Raw genomic sequence first — 18,461 nt, forward strand, 5'->3', positions numbered from 1 at the left:
ACATCATGACTGCATACTGAAGTGGCGAACGCACAATATATGAACAGAAGCCGCCGTCCACATCGCGTTTCCTGAACGCGATAATGGTGCGTTCCGCACCGTGCGCTCTCACTGGGAATCACAAATTTCTAGAAATATTCGTCGCGCGATTATACGTTACTATAGGCGCATAAATATGACCGCAACAATGTGTGCAACCTGCACGACAGACACGCGAGGCCTTTGTTCTGCAGCCTGATTGGCGCGCCGTGGCACAGCGAGGAATTGACAAGCTGTAGCTGCTCAACAAGGTATTCACAGCACGAAGGAAAACACTACGGTGGAAGTAAGTAAAGTGTCTCTCAAGCGAATGACATCCGCAGGATTGTGCGAACACACTACGCGTGTGGTATTAATAAGTACTCCGTATAATACAACAACACGATAAGAAGTATACACTGTTCCCGCTTCCCGGAGACGGAGCAATGCTTTCATGGCGTGTAGACCTATATCCGCCGTTGTGATTCAGCGATGGCGTTCCGCAGATGAGAAAAAGATCGAGGGTTCGATATGCGTACAGAGGTGCACAGATTTTTGGTGGGGACGGAAGACAGAACGTTATCGCAGGCTGTCAGGGTGGAGTGCGTAAAAAACAAAGTATCAACGAAAATCGAATAATGTGTTGGATAATTAGTGCACGTATTACAACTTACGTGCAACTTACAGTAATTTGCTGAGCAAAACGAGCAATTAAGGAAGGTATTTCCAGGCTATTAAGGGTGCTACAGCAGGACGCATTCTCGCGGAATTTCGCACGAAGTTGTGTTCTCATCGCTAGTTCAAGCCACACAAGAAACCTGCAAATGACGCCTTTATCACTGCTTTTGTTTGAGAAATACTGAATTGCCTTCTTGATACTTAAAGAAAGAGAGAGAAATTTAATTGTAGCGCAGATGACACCATGATGCACTGAGTACTTAAAATGCATATACAGATAAAAAACTTTATTTAGGTCCTGCAGGAATCCATCCCCGTTTTATAGGGGGAGGAGCGCGGGCCGCTCCCACGTAGGGACCGGGAAGCCGAGCCTGACCGCCGCGTCGTGGGCCTTCTGGACAGCCTTGAGTTGTTGTAATAGGACCGGGCTCTTTAGAATAAAATTGATCTTCAGAGAATAAACAAATAAAACGATAGGACATACCAGACAAACACGATAAACCACAATACACATTTCGCTTTGGCGCTCGGTAGCTTTTCTAATCTTTCCAACCCTATTTCCCAACCTCAGCGCTGGGTAGCAAACCGGATTTCAGAGTCTGGTTGACCTTTCCTATCTATCTATCTATCTATCTATCTATCTATCTATCTATCTATCTATCTATCTATCTATCTATCTATCTATCTATCTATCTATCTATCTATCTATCTATCTATCTATCTATCTATCTATCTATCTATCTATCTATCTATCTATCTATCTATCTATCTATCTATCTATCTATCTATCTATCTATCTATCTATCTATCTATCCCAAATTTCTCGATTCACCTAGCGCAGTCCCCTTGCACGTCCCACCCTACTTTCTCTATACTCCTGGATCCTCTGGCAAAATGTCCTGTTCAAGCTCCTTTGACCTTCTTCAGAAGCGCAATGCTCCAATGCTGCTATCTTCAATTAATGCTCCATGGGTGCTTGATTGCATGCAAGAAATTTAGAGAACGAAAGAAAAGCAGTGAAATCACCAGTCCACAACCCTTGTTCAACTTTCTTTTACCAAACCCCACGTCCCCCTTCACTGCTATTCAGAAGCCGAATCGCAAACCTAGTGGCGACCGAGGTGGAAACAGGCGCCAGCAGCAGGGTCCCTCATCCAGACCCCAGGGAAGTTCGCGACCCGGAAGCTCCTCCTCAGGTTCCCGAGGCTCCCGACCAAAACCAGGCCGAGATTCCCCGCGAGGTGATGGCGGCTCCTCGCGCCCACGTGACTTCCCGCGAAATGAGGAAGGGCCGCGAGACTCTTCCCGAAACGATGGTGGTCCTCCCCGGTTCCCCGGTGGCTCGCCCTCGCGTCCCCACGACCGAGACCGCGGTTCGTCCTCGTCCGGACGTCGTCCCCAACACGACGACGACGACGACTTCCCGCGATTTGACGGTGGATTCTCGCGACCGCGTGACTTCCCGCGAAACGATGACGATCGGCGAGAGTCTTCCCGAAACGATCGTGGTCCATCCCGATCCCGCGGCGACTCACCTTCGCGTTCCCAAGACCGAGACCGGGGTACATCCTCCTCCGGACGTCGTCCCCAACACGACGATTTCCCGCGAGGTGACGGCGGCTCCTCGCGTCCTCGTGACTTCCCACGAAATGACCACGGTTCGCGGGGTACTTCCCGAAACGACCGTGGTCCTTCCCATTTCCCCAGTGGCTCGGCCTCGCGTCCCCACGACCGAGACCGTGGTTCCTCCTCTTCTGGACATCGTCCCCAAGTTGAGGACGGCCACCCACCCCGACGTCATGGCAGTCGCGACGAAGAAGGCTTCCATGCTCGACCAGAGTATTCCCGAGACTCCCCCAATTCCGATCTTCCTCTCAGAGGATCTAATCGTCGCGATGAATTCCCTCACCACGAACGTGTGCCCAGTCCTGAGGACTTCGTAGTTTCCGCTGGCAACCAGCAGCGCCCACGAGGCAACTCACGGACCCAAGGCTTCCAAGGACCCGAGCAGTTCCCCACTAACCAGGAGTCTCGTGGCCCTCAGCAGCGCTTTCCCGAAGGCCCCCGGCGTAACCTAGGTCCCGACCAGCTTTCTGGCTCCGAGCAGTTTATCCCCGGACCCCAGCCTGTCTTCCCTATTCCCGAGCCACAACCATTCGCGCGTGATCAAGGGTTCTCTGGAGGTTCCCTGGAGCTCTCGCGCCCCGGACAGGTGTCCCGTCCCCGGGAGTTCCCCCGTCGCCAGGAGTTGCCAGATGGCTCCGGTAGGCTGACTCCCCTTGCAGATTAAGTAGTTTCGTAGAGTAGCATAATAGCGCGCCGACTGCTCGAGGCTGATTTCCGCAAAGGTTCCACATAAATGTAGCACAAGCCTACGCAAAGTAAATGAATACGTACTTTTCAGAACAATGTAGAGTTTCCTAGTTGACGAAAAAGTTCAGGGTTAGAGCCCGGGACAAACGTCCATACGGGACTGCCGTTCTGCCATTTGAGCTAATCGAGAAGCTAGCGGATCGCAATGCAAAGGCACATTAATCGAAAACTCGAAGCAACATGGGATATCCGCTAGCCTCTTATAGTTAGCTCTGATGATTTTGGGGCCACCCAGTATAGGCGTTGGCCCCGGGTGCTTTTCCCGGACCAGGACAAACTTTTCGTCAACTGGAAAGCCTTCATTCTGAGAATCCCGTAGAACTTCCTTTCTGGATTCGATCTGTGCGGCCTGTGGATTCGGCCCGCAGCCCCTGTGAACACTCTTTGGGCGGGGTAGAAGTTCTTTCACACTAAAAAAAGGTACAAATGAACGAAACGTGGTAAACAGGGAGACACTACACACCTGTCAAGGAATGTACACGAAGTCTAATGGTTACCCATGCCTCAGAAAATAACACTAGTGCGCGAATAGTATTATATTTCTTCGTTTAGTTTAGGATCATTTGGAGAAACAAGAACGCCTCGCTGAAAACAAATGTAAAACAGCTACTTGATAGCTTCCTTGTGGACTTACGGAAGTCGCATGTTGCACTATATTTGTTATTGCAATACGATAAGAATACGCGTTTAGTAAAATTCCCCTCTCCTGCATAAGCAGTACGTAATGATAGGCAGAAACCGGGAAGTGGCGAATGTAGTCAGTACGCGCGCACGCAAAAAGAAGAGCGTTCACTGCGCATTCCATGTCGGCATTCAGTGTGGCATTCAAAACCTCTACATTGATATGCCTTCCTTCGCATTAACTTCGAAAGTAGAAATCATTGCGTTCGATTATTGTCAATACTACCTAATATGAAGACATATACGCATAAACATATACAAAGGACAATCAGCAAATAAGAAGGCTGACAGCTTTCACCGCAAGGAGCACGGCGTTCGCCTACTCTTTAGGGAGGAGAGAACAGAAATGGATGTTGCAGACAGAAAGCAAAACTAAATAGCCAAATGACAGGAAACGCACACCAAGGTAAAGTAGAAACAGAACAGACGTATGTCTGAGGAGAAAAAGACACGCGAAAAAAAAAATCCTCAAATCTAATGCCATACTTTGTCAGGAAACATTAGGCCGAACACACCACTGCAGACTTAAATGTATGACGCTGCACTGACGCCAAGGGCGAGACGCGAGGGCTTGATATTCGATGAGGGACGCATGGCCTGTACTCACAGTAATATATAATTGTCCTTTGAAGCCGCTGAAACTATAGCTGACTTTTTTTTAAAAAAAAAGTGCTTGAACAGTCAAGATCATTTTCGTGTTTCCTTCAAGGGGCCCTGGAATACTTTTTAAACAGAGTCAACTCAAGGCTACTGTGGATATGTGAGCCAAACATGATCGCAATGCATGCAGCAGAAAACTTAGTTTCGTGTCAAAAAACATCCCGAAATCGCTTTTTGCTCTCCGCAATGTCGTCGACAACTGCGCCGCGAGAAGGCCGAATTACGCAGCAGGTAGGCTCGAATGCTGTTGAGCATTCCATGAACAGCGCCCGCAAAGCCGCAAAAGCATGGCCTTTGAGCTCGGCTAGTGTTGCGGTGCGGGATTGTTGGTATGGTATTTCTAAATAATGTTGTCGCGCACATAAACGAGGACACATGCAAGACGCATAAATACATACACACGTGGAATTAATACACTTCCAACCAATTTATTCCCAGGTATCACGCCCCCATACTCTTACTTGTATACTATACAGTGGTTTAATTATTTTCACGACATCAATATACATGTGTACTTGAGTGTGCACAGGAGGATGATCAAAAGTAAATACTGTAAAGGCGACCTACTATCATTATACCACGTTAATTCATTGCAAGGCAAGGTGAGTCACATCTTGGAAGGTGAAGGCGATACAGACAAAATAGTAAAGCATGTCGAGCCCAAGTGGGCGAGGTGGCTATTTTCCTGAATGAATGGGAAAAATAGGAGACCATATGTGTGCGCACGGGAGGGGGGGGGGGGCAAAATCTGCACCATACATTGACTTAGTAGGGGTGGGGGCGCTGCGATAAACCTTCGCCCCCCCCCTCCTGATGGGGAACCCTGCGCACGCCTATGTATGAGACAACACATTGAGCAACCTAATTGAAGCTAAGGACTATCGTCTAGACCCACAGCATGCAAAGTTACGGTGACCCAGACGAACATAATTGTACAGTACTCAGAGGTCACGTGTTGTGCCGGTACTGCAATGTAAAAGGCGAAGGTAATGGCTCCTTGGAGACTCAGTTGAAAATTTGTAACGGGGAATCTAGCTGAATTCAGCTGGCGTTAACTGGGATCAACTGGTTCCAGCTAGAAACCAACTGTTTCCAGCAGGCCATCTGGTCCCAGCAATGGAAGCAACTGGTTCCATTTACACGCCAATCGGAAACCAACTGGTACTGTGACCAGTTGTACCGGAAGTAACTGGACCCACTTGGGATCCAACTGGGAACCAACTGGTACCATGGCCGGTTGTACTGGAAGTAACTGAACCCACTTGGGATCCCACCGGAACCTTAACCAATTCCAGGCAACGGTTCTTTTGCAAGGCTGGCTGCGTGACGTAATGCTCTCTCCTACACAGCTTACTTATCATCTATGGCTTATTCTCGCGGCCTAGTTTCGAAAGCGTTCCAACAGAAGTGACCATCACTGCGGAGCATGCATGGTTATGCTCACTAAACTTTACTTTCATCGAATAACACGCGGAAGCGTAGTGCTCAAGTGCACGTTGGGTACGTAAGGTTACACGTGCGTACGCCTTTGTGTTTGTGTGTGTTTGCTTGTTTGTCCGGTGGCCGCAGGAACTGGCTTCGGTGGAGTCTCTGGCCCAGGGCGTGGGTGAGGTGGTCCGTCGCTGCAACTACGTGCGCTCCTTCGTCGACTGGCCGAGGCACAGCCGCGTGTGCGCGCCGATCTGGAACGCCTTCCAGGACCCGCTAGGCCTAACGACGACGACGACGCACCTGCCCCAGCCGTTGATACTGCCGCCGTCCTTCTACGAGAGCCCGGTCACCGGATATTACCAGCTGATTGCGTTCGGAAGGAAAAGGAGGAAGTAAACCCCGCCCAGCAAAAGTCGACCGTCTTCCCCACGTCACCGACTGCACCCTCATGCAAAACGTTTAGCTGATTTTCATTTTGCACAGTGTTTTTCTTTCGTATTCTTTTACTTCTTGTACTATTTTGAGCCCGTACAGTACGGTGCATTGTCAAGGGAGATCCTTAGTTTGTATGCTGCCATCGCTTATCTCTGAGGCATAAGTGCTAAAGCTCCGCGGTGCGCATAAGTGCCCGCCTGTCTAACCGGTATATAAGACACTATAAGGAAGGTTTTACAGACGTGTAGCGTTCACTTAGCTAGGTGGTCCCCTTAAGATGTGACCGTACTGTACACAGCAGCACAACAGCGCTGCATTTGATCAAGCCTTTCACTAGAACTCCTCGTGCCATTTCACGCATACAAATGTGTTCTGTCGGTTGATATCTAATTGCATGTGCACTGTGCCACCATTAGTGAGTTCTGAGGCTCATGTTCGTTAGCCGCTGCTCATGAACAGGTGTAAATACTGTTGAAGCATCGCAAGGTGTCGTGTATGGTAATCTTCTGGTGTGCTGTTTTGTTTACCTCTTATGGAAACATTCTCTTGCGGGATTGTGTTTCATGTCATTATGTGCTCAAGTGCCAACATTATTGATGCGAAGAAAACGGAAAAGAAAATATCAGAGAAAGGAGATAGACATGACTTGTGCCTACCAAGTCCGCAGCTTCGGAAGCTTTTCGTTTTGTATTGGAAAAAGGTGCGGATGGAAAAAAGGCGTCGTTCCGGGCGGACGGAAAGCGAAGGGGCTCACGATGCTTGCAGCGAATCTCATTCCAGAATGCTTATATGTATACAGATCGTTGCCTTGATTGGCCACTTGTTATGCGTTCCTGTGTAAAGCTGCGGCTTTAGCTTCTAGCTACGCCTTTTGTTGTCCAAGAAACGAAAAAAAGAGAGAGAGAGAGAGAGAGAGAGAGAGAGAAATAAATGTCATGAAGGCTTCGCTTGGCTGTGCAACTGAAGTGATTGTACCTGTATTTAAATCAATACGACCGCACCTAGTCCGTTGAGAAAGTTTGAAATTGAGTGCAATCGTCCGTTATCGTTAAATGTAGATAACAGTAAAGGGAAAGTGACCTTCCAGGTGAACACCTTACCAGATGTACAATATATCCAGGCAAGAAACTACAAGTAGGTACAAGCTCCAGACGGGTTGACCACCACCTGCAACATTCACATGTGTGCCGGCCCCACTTGTGGTTAGCTTTAGTAACCAACCTTCGACTGTAGCGTAACGGGCAACTCAACGCTTCTTTGAACGGAAGCGAAAAGCTTCTTGTTCCCATACGCCTATTCTTTTTAACCTGCAACTGTTACCACACAAGCCGAATTCAATTCTGAAAGTTCATATGATGTCCTTTTCTTTCTTTCGGATTCTCATGCGCTCGTGATTGCATAGCTATATAATTTAAGCACGTCAGCAATGTAATGTCCCTGATTTGTTCCCTGCGAAATGAGACATCAAGCCGTAACTGATTCTAGTTTGGTTCGGCTAACTGCTTTTAGGTGGTCAGTTGACTCTTACTGCCCAGGAGCACCTGATGAAAGTGCACCCAACAAGAAGTGATGAATATGCGTAATTTAGTTCCTCTTTTTTTTTCCGTCCTCCAGTACGCAGCAGTGAGGCCTGATGAATATCTTAAGTGCATCCGTGAAAGATACACTTAGAAGTGAATTTTGCTGCTCCGATAACATTTACTTGTACCAGGCCTTACGCTACAATTTTCTCCTTCGTTGTGCTAATTCTCGGTACACAGTGAAGATGTTACTTCGACGTCAGCTGGTTTTGCATAAAAGTACAGGAAGAACCTCAGGCGTAAAGTTAGGATACTGCAATACGCCGCACTGTCGTGTCCTTTGTCCAGGGGGGCGGTGTATTAATTCTCATTTCTCATATTCTGCTCTCTCTGATACTGTTACATTTGCCTCGGACATTCCAGTGTGAATTCTTATTTGTGTTCTGCCTAGGCGTATCATGGCTGAGCCAACCAAAATTTGTACCTGCGAGATGCGGTGTCCTAGAATTGGTGGTCACATAAAGTTACTGTGTTCTTACCTTACCTGAAGTTACCTGAGATTGATCTAAATGCTCAATTTTCTTGATTTTGACTATTACGGATCTCACTTTGTCCTCTTCTTATTATTTCTTATTTTGGATAATATATATTTTTTTCGTCAAGCAAATAGTTATGCACAGACAAAAAGCGATACTTATTCGTGTCACATTTGTTCACTATCAAATTGCTCAATACTCGTGATCACATCGATGACCAATTCAGCAGCCAAATTCAACCGAACGACCCGTCGTTGTTGTACCTCGTCGTCTTTACACTGCGTTCTGGTCTGGGAGGGGGTGGGGAAGAGCGGGGAGGGGTGGGGGGCTGCGGTAACACTTTGACCCCCCCTCCCCTAATGCCCTAATGGAGAAGCCTGCGCGCGCCTCTGCGCCTGCACGAAAATGCGATCACGTGGTGCTTGTAGGGGAAACGCATATGGGAAGGAGGCATTTCATTCCAGTTTCAACACTAGTAATACCGGCTTAATTCCAATAATTCCAATCCTGAATACTTGAACACCATACCAGCCCAATTCTGTTTTGTATGCGTCTGGGAAGAGGAATATAATTCTGGAATCATTCCAATTCTGGCATGAGCACTCCGTAACCGTAGTCGCACACATTACTTCAAGGCTTACAAGTTCGTAGAGGTTGAGGTAATGTTGAATCCCTCGTTATGAAGTATAGTCGCCGAAGGGCATTCTTCCATAAGGCATTAAGTTAAAAGGACATTCCTGTGATATTCCTTAGCGCCATATATAGATGAAGGACACAAAGCGCACACTACCGTCATAAATGTTCAGGATACCTGGTCCCACCTTTTTTTTTTCTGGCTCCACTCCCCCAGTCCGTGGTCCCAACTGTATTTTTGGGCTCTGCCTCCATAGTCGATCTGATGTTGAAACTATTAAGGACATACATTTTATACATCTCTCGCAATCAAAGGTGCCACGAATCAAAGCAAAGGTGCCACATAAGAGCGTTTCATAAAAGTACAAACAACAACTCTGTGATACTACAGTTCCAAGACAACAAGAATAAATCCGCTTACGTGGCTTAAAATATAGTTTTTCCGCAATTATTTTATGCTGGTCTTCTACGTAGCATTTAGTAAAACTTATTTGTTGCAATGCCATTGAAGCTGTGCATGCAAAATGCTTCATTTTGTTGTTGCGCGTAGCGTTTCAAGTGCCATGTTTTCTTTTTTTGCATTCCAAGCATGACTTTATATAAACAGCCAAATATTGCGCCATGCATGCCTGCTGTCAAAAGTCCTCGCCATATATGTGCCATCTAACCGTGCCATGCTTCGTCTGCACTTTATACGAGTGTAATAGTGTGCAATAAAAAATCTCGTGAAGGCAAATAAACTTGATTGCTTGTACCCATGCTCGCCTTGTTTTCCATCCTTGTCTGAGCTGTGTATTAAGGCGGAAGCCTTAAATGCCTCATGAAACGCAAATTTTGACCGTGGACGTCGGCGTCCTGTGGCGTCGGGGACGAGTGATGAAAAAAAATCATGTGATGACGTCACCATATGAAGTCATCATGACGTCACAGATCGCCAAAATCTGTGACGTCGTCATGGCGTAACAGATTTTGGCGTGACGTCACGTCACATGATGCCGTCATCCAGGCCCCTAGCCAGGGGGGGGGGCAGGGGCCCGCCCCCCCCCCCCTGGCTACGGGCCTGAGGGGGGGGGGTGTTTTACAGAAAAGTAAAGTGAGTAGTGAACTAGGTGTCGAGTAGTGAACTAGGTGTTTTTCAAAGCTTTCACCAAGTGCCCCCCCCCCCCCCCCCCCGAAAAAAATTCCTGGCTACGGGCCTGCCGTCATTACATGACATCGCAGCTTGGTCAAAAGTGGGCAGATCACGGTGGCAGTGAACCAGGTGAGGTGCCTACGATCCTGGAGGCAACGCAAAACCACGCTAGGTGCGCAAAGCTTTTGGAGCGTGGCAGGGAAAGATCAATACGTCGACTGGGAAGAAGAAGATGACGGGCCTTCGCCGTCGAGTAGTCTTAAGTGAATGTATAAGGGACCCTGTGAGCATGTTGTTTTTCTATCGTTGAAGATGAATGTACCGGATTACACCGCACCGTCGTAAGCTTCATTTTTAGCGGCACAAGCAAATAGTGACACTCTTGGTTCTTTTTCAAGCACTTCCGGTGAAGCGCTTACTGACAGACATTTTTTAAACTGCGGAGCTGTTTAAGCTCGCTGTAATTTGTCTGTCGGAAACAGAAATTGTCATCATCATGAACCAGCACGCGCTCTCTTTATCCTCTTCTTCATCGTGGTCGTCTTCTTCATCTTCTACTTCGCTCCCAGAACACGTGCGGCGATTTCTCCGGCGTGGGATGCAATAACTTGATGGGCGAGAGACTGAGTACAGAGAGAGAGAAAGAAAGAGAGAAAGAGATAGAGAGAAAGAAACAGAAAAATTCTTGACGAAAAAAAATTCTTGGCGAGGCCGGATTAGACCAGCGTTCCCACGATCCGAAGGCGAGCATCATAACCACTCGGCTATCCAGGTACGCTAGTAGAGCATAGCATAGCCTTGTGTAGTAGCAGTATAGTATAGTATAGTATAGTATAGTGTAGTATAGTACAGTGTAGTAACAAGGGGCTGGGAAAGGAGAGTGAGGTTGAATGGGGGAGAAAGGGGGAGGGAATAGAGTAAAGCATAGCATAGAATTAAAGAGAAAGAGAAAAATAGAAAGACAGAAAGGGAAAGAAAGAATCTAACAAGGAGAGAGAGAGAAATAAATAAAGACAGAGAGGGAAAGAAATAGGAAGGGAGAAATAGAGAGAGGGAGAGTTAAAGAAAGGCAAGAAAGAAAGAGCGAGAAAGACAGAGAGAGACAAAGAAGACATAGAAAAAACGGAGAGACGACAGGAAACGAAAGAAAGAGAAAAATAAAAAGAAACAAAGAGGTTCCCCCAGCTCTGCACTTCTTTCAGGCTTGACACCACTTGTACGAAGCTGCCTTGATTTTTTTTAAAGGATTGCTTGAAGCTGAAACTCAAAACGAAACTATAAAGTTTACACCGATATCACACTTGCGTAACGTACGTGCACGTTATGATACAACTAAGGCGGAAAACTTGGTGTGTTATGCACAGTCCTGAACTACTCTTCTAATACACGCGTGAGTACGTCGACTACTGTAAAGCCTTCACAAACGGTCCAACATATTCACGCAAGATGTAAAATCATATCAATTTTTTTTTCGCTTTACGTGGTCAAACGGTCCCGGTTTACAGAACTGAGATTTACGCTTCTTTTTTTGCAGAGTTGTCGAATTTTAAGCTTCGTGCTTCTCATATTTTTTTTTTAAGGTTAGCAACTTTCTGGAAAATTTCGTTAAAAAATTCCAGGCCCTATATCAAAATTCTGCTTCATGGTCAATATAGAGCTCAACCCTGTCTCCCAAAAGCAGCCAGTTTCATTCAAATATATCCAACAATTCACTCGAACGTCTCCGTTTCACATACATCAGAATACTCCATAGTCGTTTCCGAGCTTAAAATATAATTTAAAAAATGTACTTCAGTAAGGAAGTTAAAGTCTGCGTCGAGCTAAAGTTAATTGCCCCGTACGTGTTAACATTGCGGTGTTTGACAACGTATACCTCAAAGATGAAAAAAGCTAAAAGCGCATTTATTTGTACTTATGATCATTGCCATGCCCAACAAAGCCTCGAGACGGGGCCAATACTCTCTATTGCAGCACATGCATGAAAAAGCCTCAGAACAGTAACAAAGAAGCAACAACACTTAAACATGACTCTGCAAGTAAATCTTCATAGGCATCAGGAAAAAATGCGTTACACAAATATAATATTTCCAGAATCAGGAAACGTGGTCGTGCAGGCAGGTTACTGGACGCGTAACAAGTACGCCTTCATCACACAAGCGTTTTGTGGAATGTTCCAAGCATGTAATGTTAGCGCGATCATAAAGGTGCGTAGTTTTCAAAACATATGCAATGCCCAACAAAACCCCGTATAACGTCTTTTGTGGAGTGTATACCCTGCCGAGCAGTGCAAATATACGAAATAAAACAAAAATATACTTATCTGCGGTCATTTGTATAACAAACCACTCTGTGAACAAATGCGTTGTGTGCATTCAAGCGCTGTCAAGCCACGGAATATGTATTCGCAAGAAAGCAAGACATATGGAATGTTTCACGAAAGCTCACGCTAAAGTGATTGTTTCTGGGCAAGTTTGTTCAAACATGCGACTGTAGATCTGTACCCCAAGTGGGCACGCTGTTCCGTTGCACACTATTCGCAGCAAATACACCCCTTCATACCATTCTACGAATGTCTGCGGTAACTCCAGTGCACGAAGTCCTCAGCACCACGCCAACAAGAGAAGTGACAACCGTCCCTTACGGAAACCAGAGCTCTGGTACTCTGGACCTAGATGTCATCAACCCGAACTGCTTTTAAAGCAGTTTTAAAGCACTTCGGGTTGAAATGCTATACACTGTGCACAGATTTTCTGTTCTTTCTTCATGTTTTTTGTCCTCGACCCATTTCCTAGTGCAGGTAACCAATCGAACTGTAAGCCAGGTGCAGTATCCTGTAAGAACCCATTAAGAGGCGTGTCCAATTCAGCGCGCCCTGATTGGATGAAGCCCGAGGGCCCGGAAAATCGGCGCCAATCGTTACACCGCCGACAATCCAGCCCTATCCAATTCCTCTTTGCCCTTGAAGCCCCTCTTTGCCTATCATATCGTTTCTCCTCTTCTACTAACGTCCGTCGGGTTAACTAATGGCATCTTCAAATCGCACCCGTGCGCTGTTTCGTAGCCCCTGGGCGCCCCGGTGCGCCCCGGTGCGATTTATCGAAGATGGCAGTTATGGACGCTCTGCCGGTAGATCACAGCCTCGAAGAGGAATCATCATCATCGTCGGTGTCGACGCATGCACCGTTGAGGGTGTCGAAGCACTCGTCGCCCGCCGAAGTAGCAGCGGCGTCGTCCACGACTTCGCCCTCCTCCTCTTCGTCGTCGTCCACGGGCACGCCCAGTGTACCGACCACGGCGAGGTCGACGGCGCTCGTGTACCACAGGTCGGCACGGCGGGTGTCGTACACCAGCGTGCTCTTGTAGACGGTGCGCGAGGGCAGCGGCGGGAAGCAGAACACCGACTCGCCCTGGCTCACGGCCACGGTGCGCGGCAGGACGAGCACGTGCTCGCGGTACGCCGTCGGCTCCATGGTTGTCGTGTCGAGCACGAGCGTGACGCCGTACTCGGCCTCCACGTGCCGGGGCCGGAGCTCGACGCTGGTGCGAAACTGCGGCGGATCGCGGCCGTTCAGCACCAGGCGCGACTTGACGCTGCGCTCCAGAGAAGGGCCGCAACGGTCGATGGTGCGCACGTCTTCGCAGAAGTTGAGCGCCACCTGCGGTTTGTGTGGGTGGGTGGTGAAAGAATGCGCTTCAACAACTCGATTCCGATTAAATTTATTCATTTTATTTACGAGATTTTGGAGGCATTAAGATAGAACACTGGATGAATCGGTGAAGTTTCATCGTGGCTACAGCGCGTGTGACACAGACGACTGTCAGTCGTGCTGTAGCCCCAATGATTCAGAAGGCCACTCATGGGTGGCCCAAGCAGAAGTGGGCGCAATTCAAAGGAGCACACTAAAGAGAAAATTACGTGCTGAAAATCAAAATCAGGATTTTTTTTATTTTCCAACGAAATTGTTGGGGGTCCTTCAGGCGAAAAGCTGCACTACGCAGCTTGAATGTGCCTGAAGGCCCTCACATGGCAGCAGTAAAGCACAGTCAGCATACATACATATATTCAAAATTTGTCCATCATAATAAACTATTTCAGTTCAACTAATGGTAGATACATGGCGCGGTGAGTATCTAATATCATGCATTATCGCATGTTCATTGCGTGTCGTTATCGAGCGTCGGGCTCCCGCATCGGAGGCCGACGCTCTACCATTTCATCACCACTCAGGTTGTTGGAGTCGCAATGCAGGGCTTCGCTACTACCGCCAGCCACTTCTATAATGTTGGTGCATTTGTATGCGTAGCTACAAACTTACACAGATGGATACCTTAGGCATATGAATACCTGAAGCACTCCAGCTTGCGCTTGCGTTCGCGATCATGGGGTGACGTGTTTTATGTAGAAAACAGAGTAGACTGTTTTTATTCGTCCCCGCGACAAGACGGCAAACGCGTGGCATCCCGCTTTAAATAATATTACCACAAAGGAAGCCCTGTGAATCGCAAAAGCTTTCGCACATTCATGCAACAGTCGTCCTGCTTTGTTTTTTGAGTTGGCTTCACCGCACGCATTGACGACATGTGGGCGAACAGCCTTGTCAGGAAATGTTTCAGGTCAGAGAAGTAGATGTTTTGTTGATAACGGATGACGCATGCAATATCTAGGCAATATTGAATAAAGCCGTCACACACAATATGCATGCTTGTACTGTTACTCTCGAATCGCAGATGTTTACAAAGCGTTCGTAGATGCAGATGTCTACCAAGCGAATGTTTACAATGCGTTGGCGTTGTGTCGTGAAGAAAATGCCGCAAGTACACACACGACAAGTTAGTGCCTTCTGTGAAAGGGGGGGGGGGGCAGGCTAAGATTCACCCCCCCCCCCCCCGGCTACTGGAGCTGTGACCGGAGATGATACGCGTGGCAGCGTGTATAATTAACATGTTAGTCCCCGTGGCAGTGCTCACTATGCATGTGTTACATCTTTTATAGCACGCAATACGGGCAGTTTGCACGAAGTCGCGCAAAGGTTGGCACAGCGAAGCACAGACCCGTCGCCGCTCGTACTCCCCTTCGACCGACACGTGTAGTTTCAAAATGCGCGGCTTCCTCCTCTGGAGTACGCAGCCAGGCTCCATGCACTATAGAGCGGAGGTCGCGCGCGATGTTTCCGTTGGTGGGCGTGGCTTAGCTACTGCGCATGCGCAACTTGGCCAGGTGGTGCGGTATTTGGTCGCTAGACGACACGATGCTTGCTTCCTCTTTCTTTCTATCTTTTTTCTCCCTTTACTTCTTTCTCTCTTTCGTTGATGTCATCTCTGTCTCTCTTTCTGTTTCTTTCTTCATTTCTTTCTCTCTCTTTCTCATTCTTCCTGTGCTACGCTTTACTCTCTCCCCTCCTCCTTTCCCTCCTTCTCACCATCACATCCCTCCTCCTCACGCTCACTTCTCTTTCTCACCCCCTTGCTGCACTATACTATACAGGGCTATGCTACGGTCTGCTAGCGGCTATGGAACATTGCTTCATCAGTTGTAAAGACGCCGTACACTTTTGGGACGTTCTACGAAGGGCTTTTAAAAACAACTCGATTCTCAATAAGAATCACGAGAGCGAGAACTTGTAGCATATGTGCACGTTATCTCTCTGGAAGTCTCAGATGAAACCCATCTAGTGCCGATTAGCAAGCCATCGATCATAGTGGGTGTAGTGTGAAGCACCGGAATGCAGGGAGAAGCTGTACCGTGCGGTGATAAAGTTCTTTGAAAAGAAGGTGAATGAAATTCGCCAAAGGTTTGTTAAAGTTTACAAGCAAGATTACTAATCCACAGTCAAGGTGCTGATTTAAGCGGGGGAGAGAGAGCATTGAAGATTGCAACAACTCCTGCATGGACCGCGTGCAAATGGTTTTGGAAGACAGGAGAGTGAAGTTGCGTGAAATTGCATGTTATCTCAGTGGACGTGTAGTCACATTTTGCATGAATTACACATGGCTCTGTGCAAGATGGGTGCCGCGCATCCTTATCCTGGCAAAAACGCAACCGCATCGGTGTCACATCTTTGGAGCGTATAACAAAAATCCAGCATTTTTGCATTCAATGGCTCTTAAACTGAAAGACTTTTATCAACAACTAAAGCTTCAACGTGACTGCTATCCACTCTTCATGAAATGTGCTGCTTTAATACCCTCTTAGGACACAGAGTTATTTAATACTTCTTTCTGTGTAACGCTTGTCGTACGATTGTAGTGGCCGCCTTGAGGATTTTGTTCGCTATGTATGCTAATTACGCACGTTTGTAATAAATACCACGAAAGATAAAAAAAAGTGCCTGGATAGCCAAGTGGTTAGGACGCTCGCCTTCTGATCAATAGTACGCGGGTTCGAATCCCGCCTCGTGAAGGATTTTTTTTTTCGACAAGAATTCTTCTCTTTCTTTATATCTTTCTTTACGTCTCTCTGTTTCCCTCTTCCTTCTTCTCTTCTTCTCTGTTTGTTTCTCTCTCTCTCTCTGCGTACTCGTTCTCAGGTAGCCGCACAGTGGCACATATCCGTTAAGATGAGATGATGATAGTTTGCTGACAATTTGCTAAACAGCCTCGCGGTTAAAATAAATTTGTACAGATTTCTCAACAAGAAACCTTCTTATTTGACGAAAAATTTGTACTGCCTCGGGATTTCTTTCGGGTCATAGATTGTTTCTCTCTTTCATGAACCTTTCTCCACACTGCGGGCTTCCGCAAAACCGATGCGCCTAATATCACCCTCAATACTTCTTCACTGCACAACGCATACGCTTCACTGCAATACAATTTGCGTGTTTCGCCGCAAAACATAGTCGCATTGCGGCGAAGTCGACTACAAAAAAAAAGGGGGGGGGGGGGGAACGATCGTTACGCAATCCACGTAACCCCTGCCCTGGCGTTAACTCTGCGCAACGGCTGCTACAGGCTACAGCGCACATATTTTTCAAGCAGCGTAAATAAATTTTTGCGCTTACCAATTGAACAAATGAGTGCAATAACGGCGACCTCGCTTCTAACGGATCTTTTTTTTTTTTTGCGTTTTTAAAGTGAGCAAAAGATGCGATTGTAAATCGGCGCAAGAGCATTATGAAGCGTCGAATAAATCTGCAGCAGCTTTGCGTATTGCGAGCTCAGTCGTCGTGATTTAAACCAAAACATGCACAACGATACACACGACCACGTTACTTGAATTTTAGCGCCATGCGCAGTGAACGTTTCACACCAAAACAGTTGGCGCATCACGGCGGCACCGGCGAAGGAAAAAACTAATGCCACAGCGTTGTCACTAGTACATCCACTTCGCATTGACAAACGTGTTTAACGCGTTTACTTATTAACGTAAATTATTATCGCAAGCTGGACAGGTGCCGATACGCAACGCCCATTTGCAAAAGCACGAGGCCTTTCGAAATGGGCGCGGCAGTCTCCGCTCAACGTTCGTGACCACCTGTTGATTCAGCGTTCCAGGAAAGAAAAATATTGCTTCGGCGATTCATCCTAAAAGCGTGCATTCACTCTTACCACACTTATGTGAGTAGCCATGTCTTCACCCATTCTTGCGCGCAAGCAGCAAAAGTTATTCGCAAACTGCACTGGCGAAGCTAGATAACCGACGACATGCAAGAACGGAAACAGCAGACGGAAATACGTCACGTGATGGTCATTTAAATACAGCGTTGTCAGGCGCCGCTTTGGTGTACCGCTCATAGCTAAACACACAGAACACGCAGGACAGTCAGTTTCACAAAAATCATGCGTAATATAATATGTAATGTTTCTTCGTTCGCAGTCCCCTAGCTTACACTTTCTCAAAGCATTACTGAGCGTAAACAACCGATACACTAAATTTATTCGATATCGAAACCAAAAATAATCGCTTTGTTTATAGTGCACGGAACTATCTTCGCGCGCTCCGCCGAAATTCACCACTCGACTATTTACACAACAAAACACATGACTTAGTGGAAGAGTCTGACAGCAATCAACGGGGAGTCCATATTTAGCTAAGCAACGAAGAGACAAGTGCGCGGCAGCGAAGCCACGCACGCGACGCACGCTAAAGTGATGACGCGCGCACGCTTGACGCGACTCTGCGAAAATGCCATTCGTGCGAGTGTCACCTCTTCATTTGCGCGTACTGTATTTCCCTTCTTCGCTGCGACGTAATAAACGTTCGCTGTATTCAGTACATTGTGGCGCTGTAAGTAATCTCACCGCTTTCAAGCCTACTGCTTCTTAGTTGACTCCTAGCGCCGCAACATAGGCCTCACGCCCATAACGGGAACTTTCCGAACTACAAGTGGTGCTGAAGTGCTTACGATGTGGTTGTTGGTCAGTTGA

The 18,461-nt window shown here is 47.3% G+C and overlaps 2 protein-coding genes across 4 annotated transcripts in view; one reads left to right on the top strand and one right to left on the bottom strand.

Moving 5' to 3' along the window:
- Positions 1-9,733, top strand: part of LOC119389656 (carbonic anhydrase 1) — a 123,873-nt gene extending 114,140 nt beyond the window's left edge. The window contains exons 8-9 of one of the 3 annotated variants that reach the window (XM_037657013.2): positions 1,787-2,960; positions 5,980-6,236. In XM_037657013.2, the coding sequence (XP_037512941.1) occupies positions 1,787-2,960; positions 5,980-6,020 (1,215 nt within the window). In that variant the 3' untranslated portion in view covers positions 6,021-6,236. Of the gene's footprint in view, positions 1-1,786; positions 2,961-5,979 lie in introns of all 3 variants that reach the window. The other 2 variants (XM_037657012.2, XM_037657014.2) reach the window with 2 other exon arrangements.
- Positions 9,734-11,980: 2,247 nt separating this feature from the next.
- LOC119389658 (uncharacterized) lies at positions 11,981-17,753 on the bottom strand. Its single transcript, XM_037657016.2, has 2 exons — positions 17,643-17,753; positions 11,981-13,753 (listed from the first exon to the last, which is right to left on the bottom strand). The coding sequence occupies exons 1-2, from the start codon at positions 17,673-17,675 to the stop codon at positions 13,229-13,231; spliced, it is 558 nt and encodes a 185-aa protein (XP_037512944.1). The 5' UTR covers positions 17,676-17,753; the 3' UTR covers positions 11,981-13,228.
- Between the last annotated feature and the right edge of the window lie 708 nt (positions 17,754-18,461).

The sequence above is a fragment of the Rhipicephalus sanguineus genome, chromosome 4 (genome assembly GCF_013339695.2).
Source record: "Rhipicephalus sanguineus isolate Rsan-2018 chromosome 4, BIME_Rsan_1.4, whole genome shotgun sequence".
NCBI classification, from domain to species: domain Eukaryota; kingdom Metazoa; phylum Arthropoda; class Arachnida; order Ixodida; family Ixodidae; genus Rhipicephalus; species Rhipicephalus sanguineus.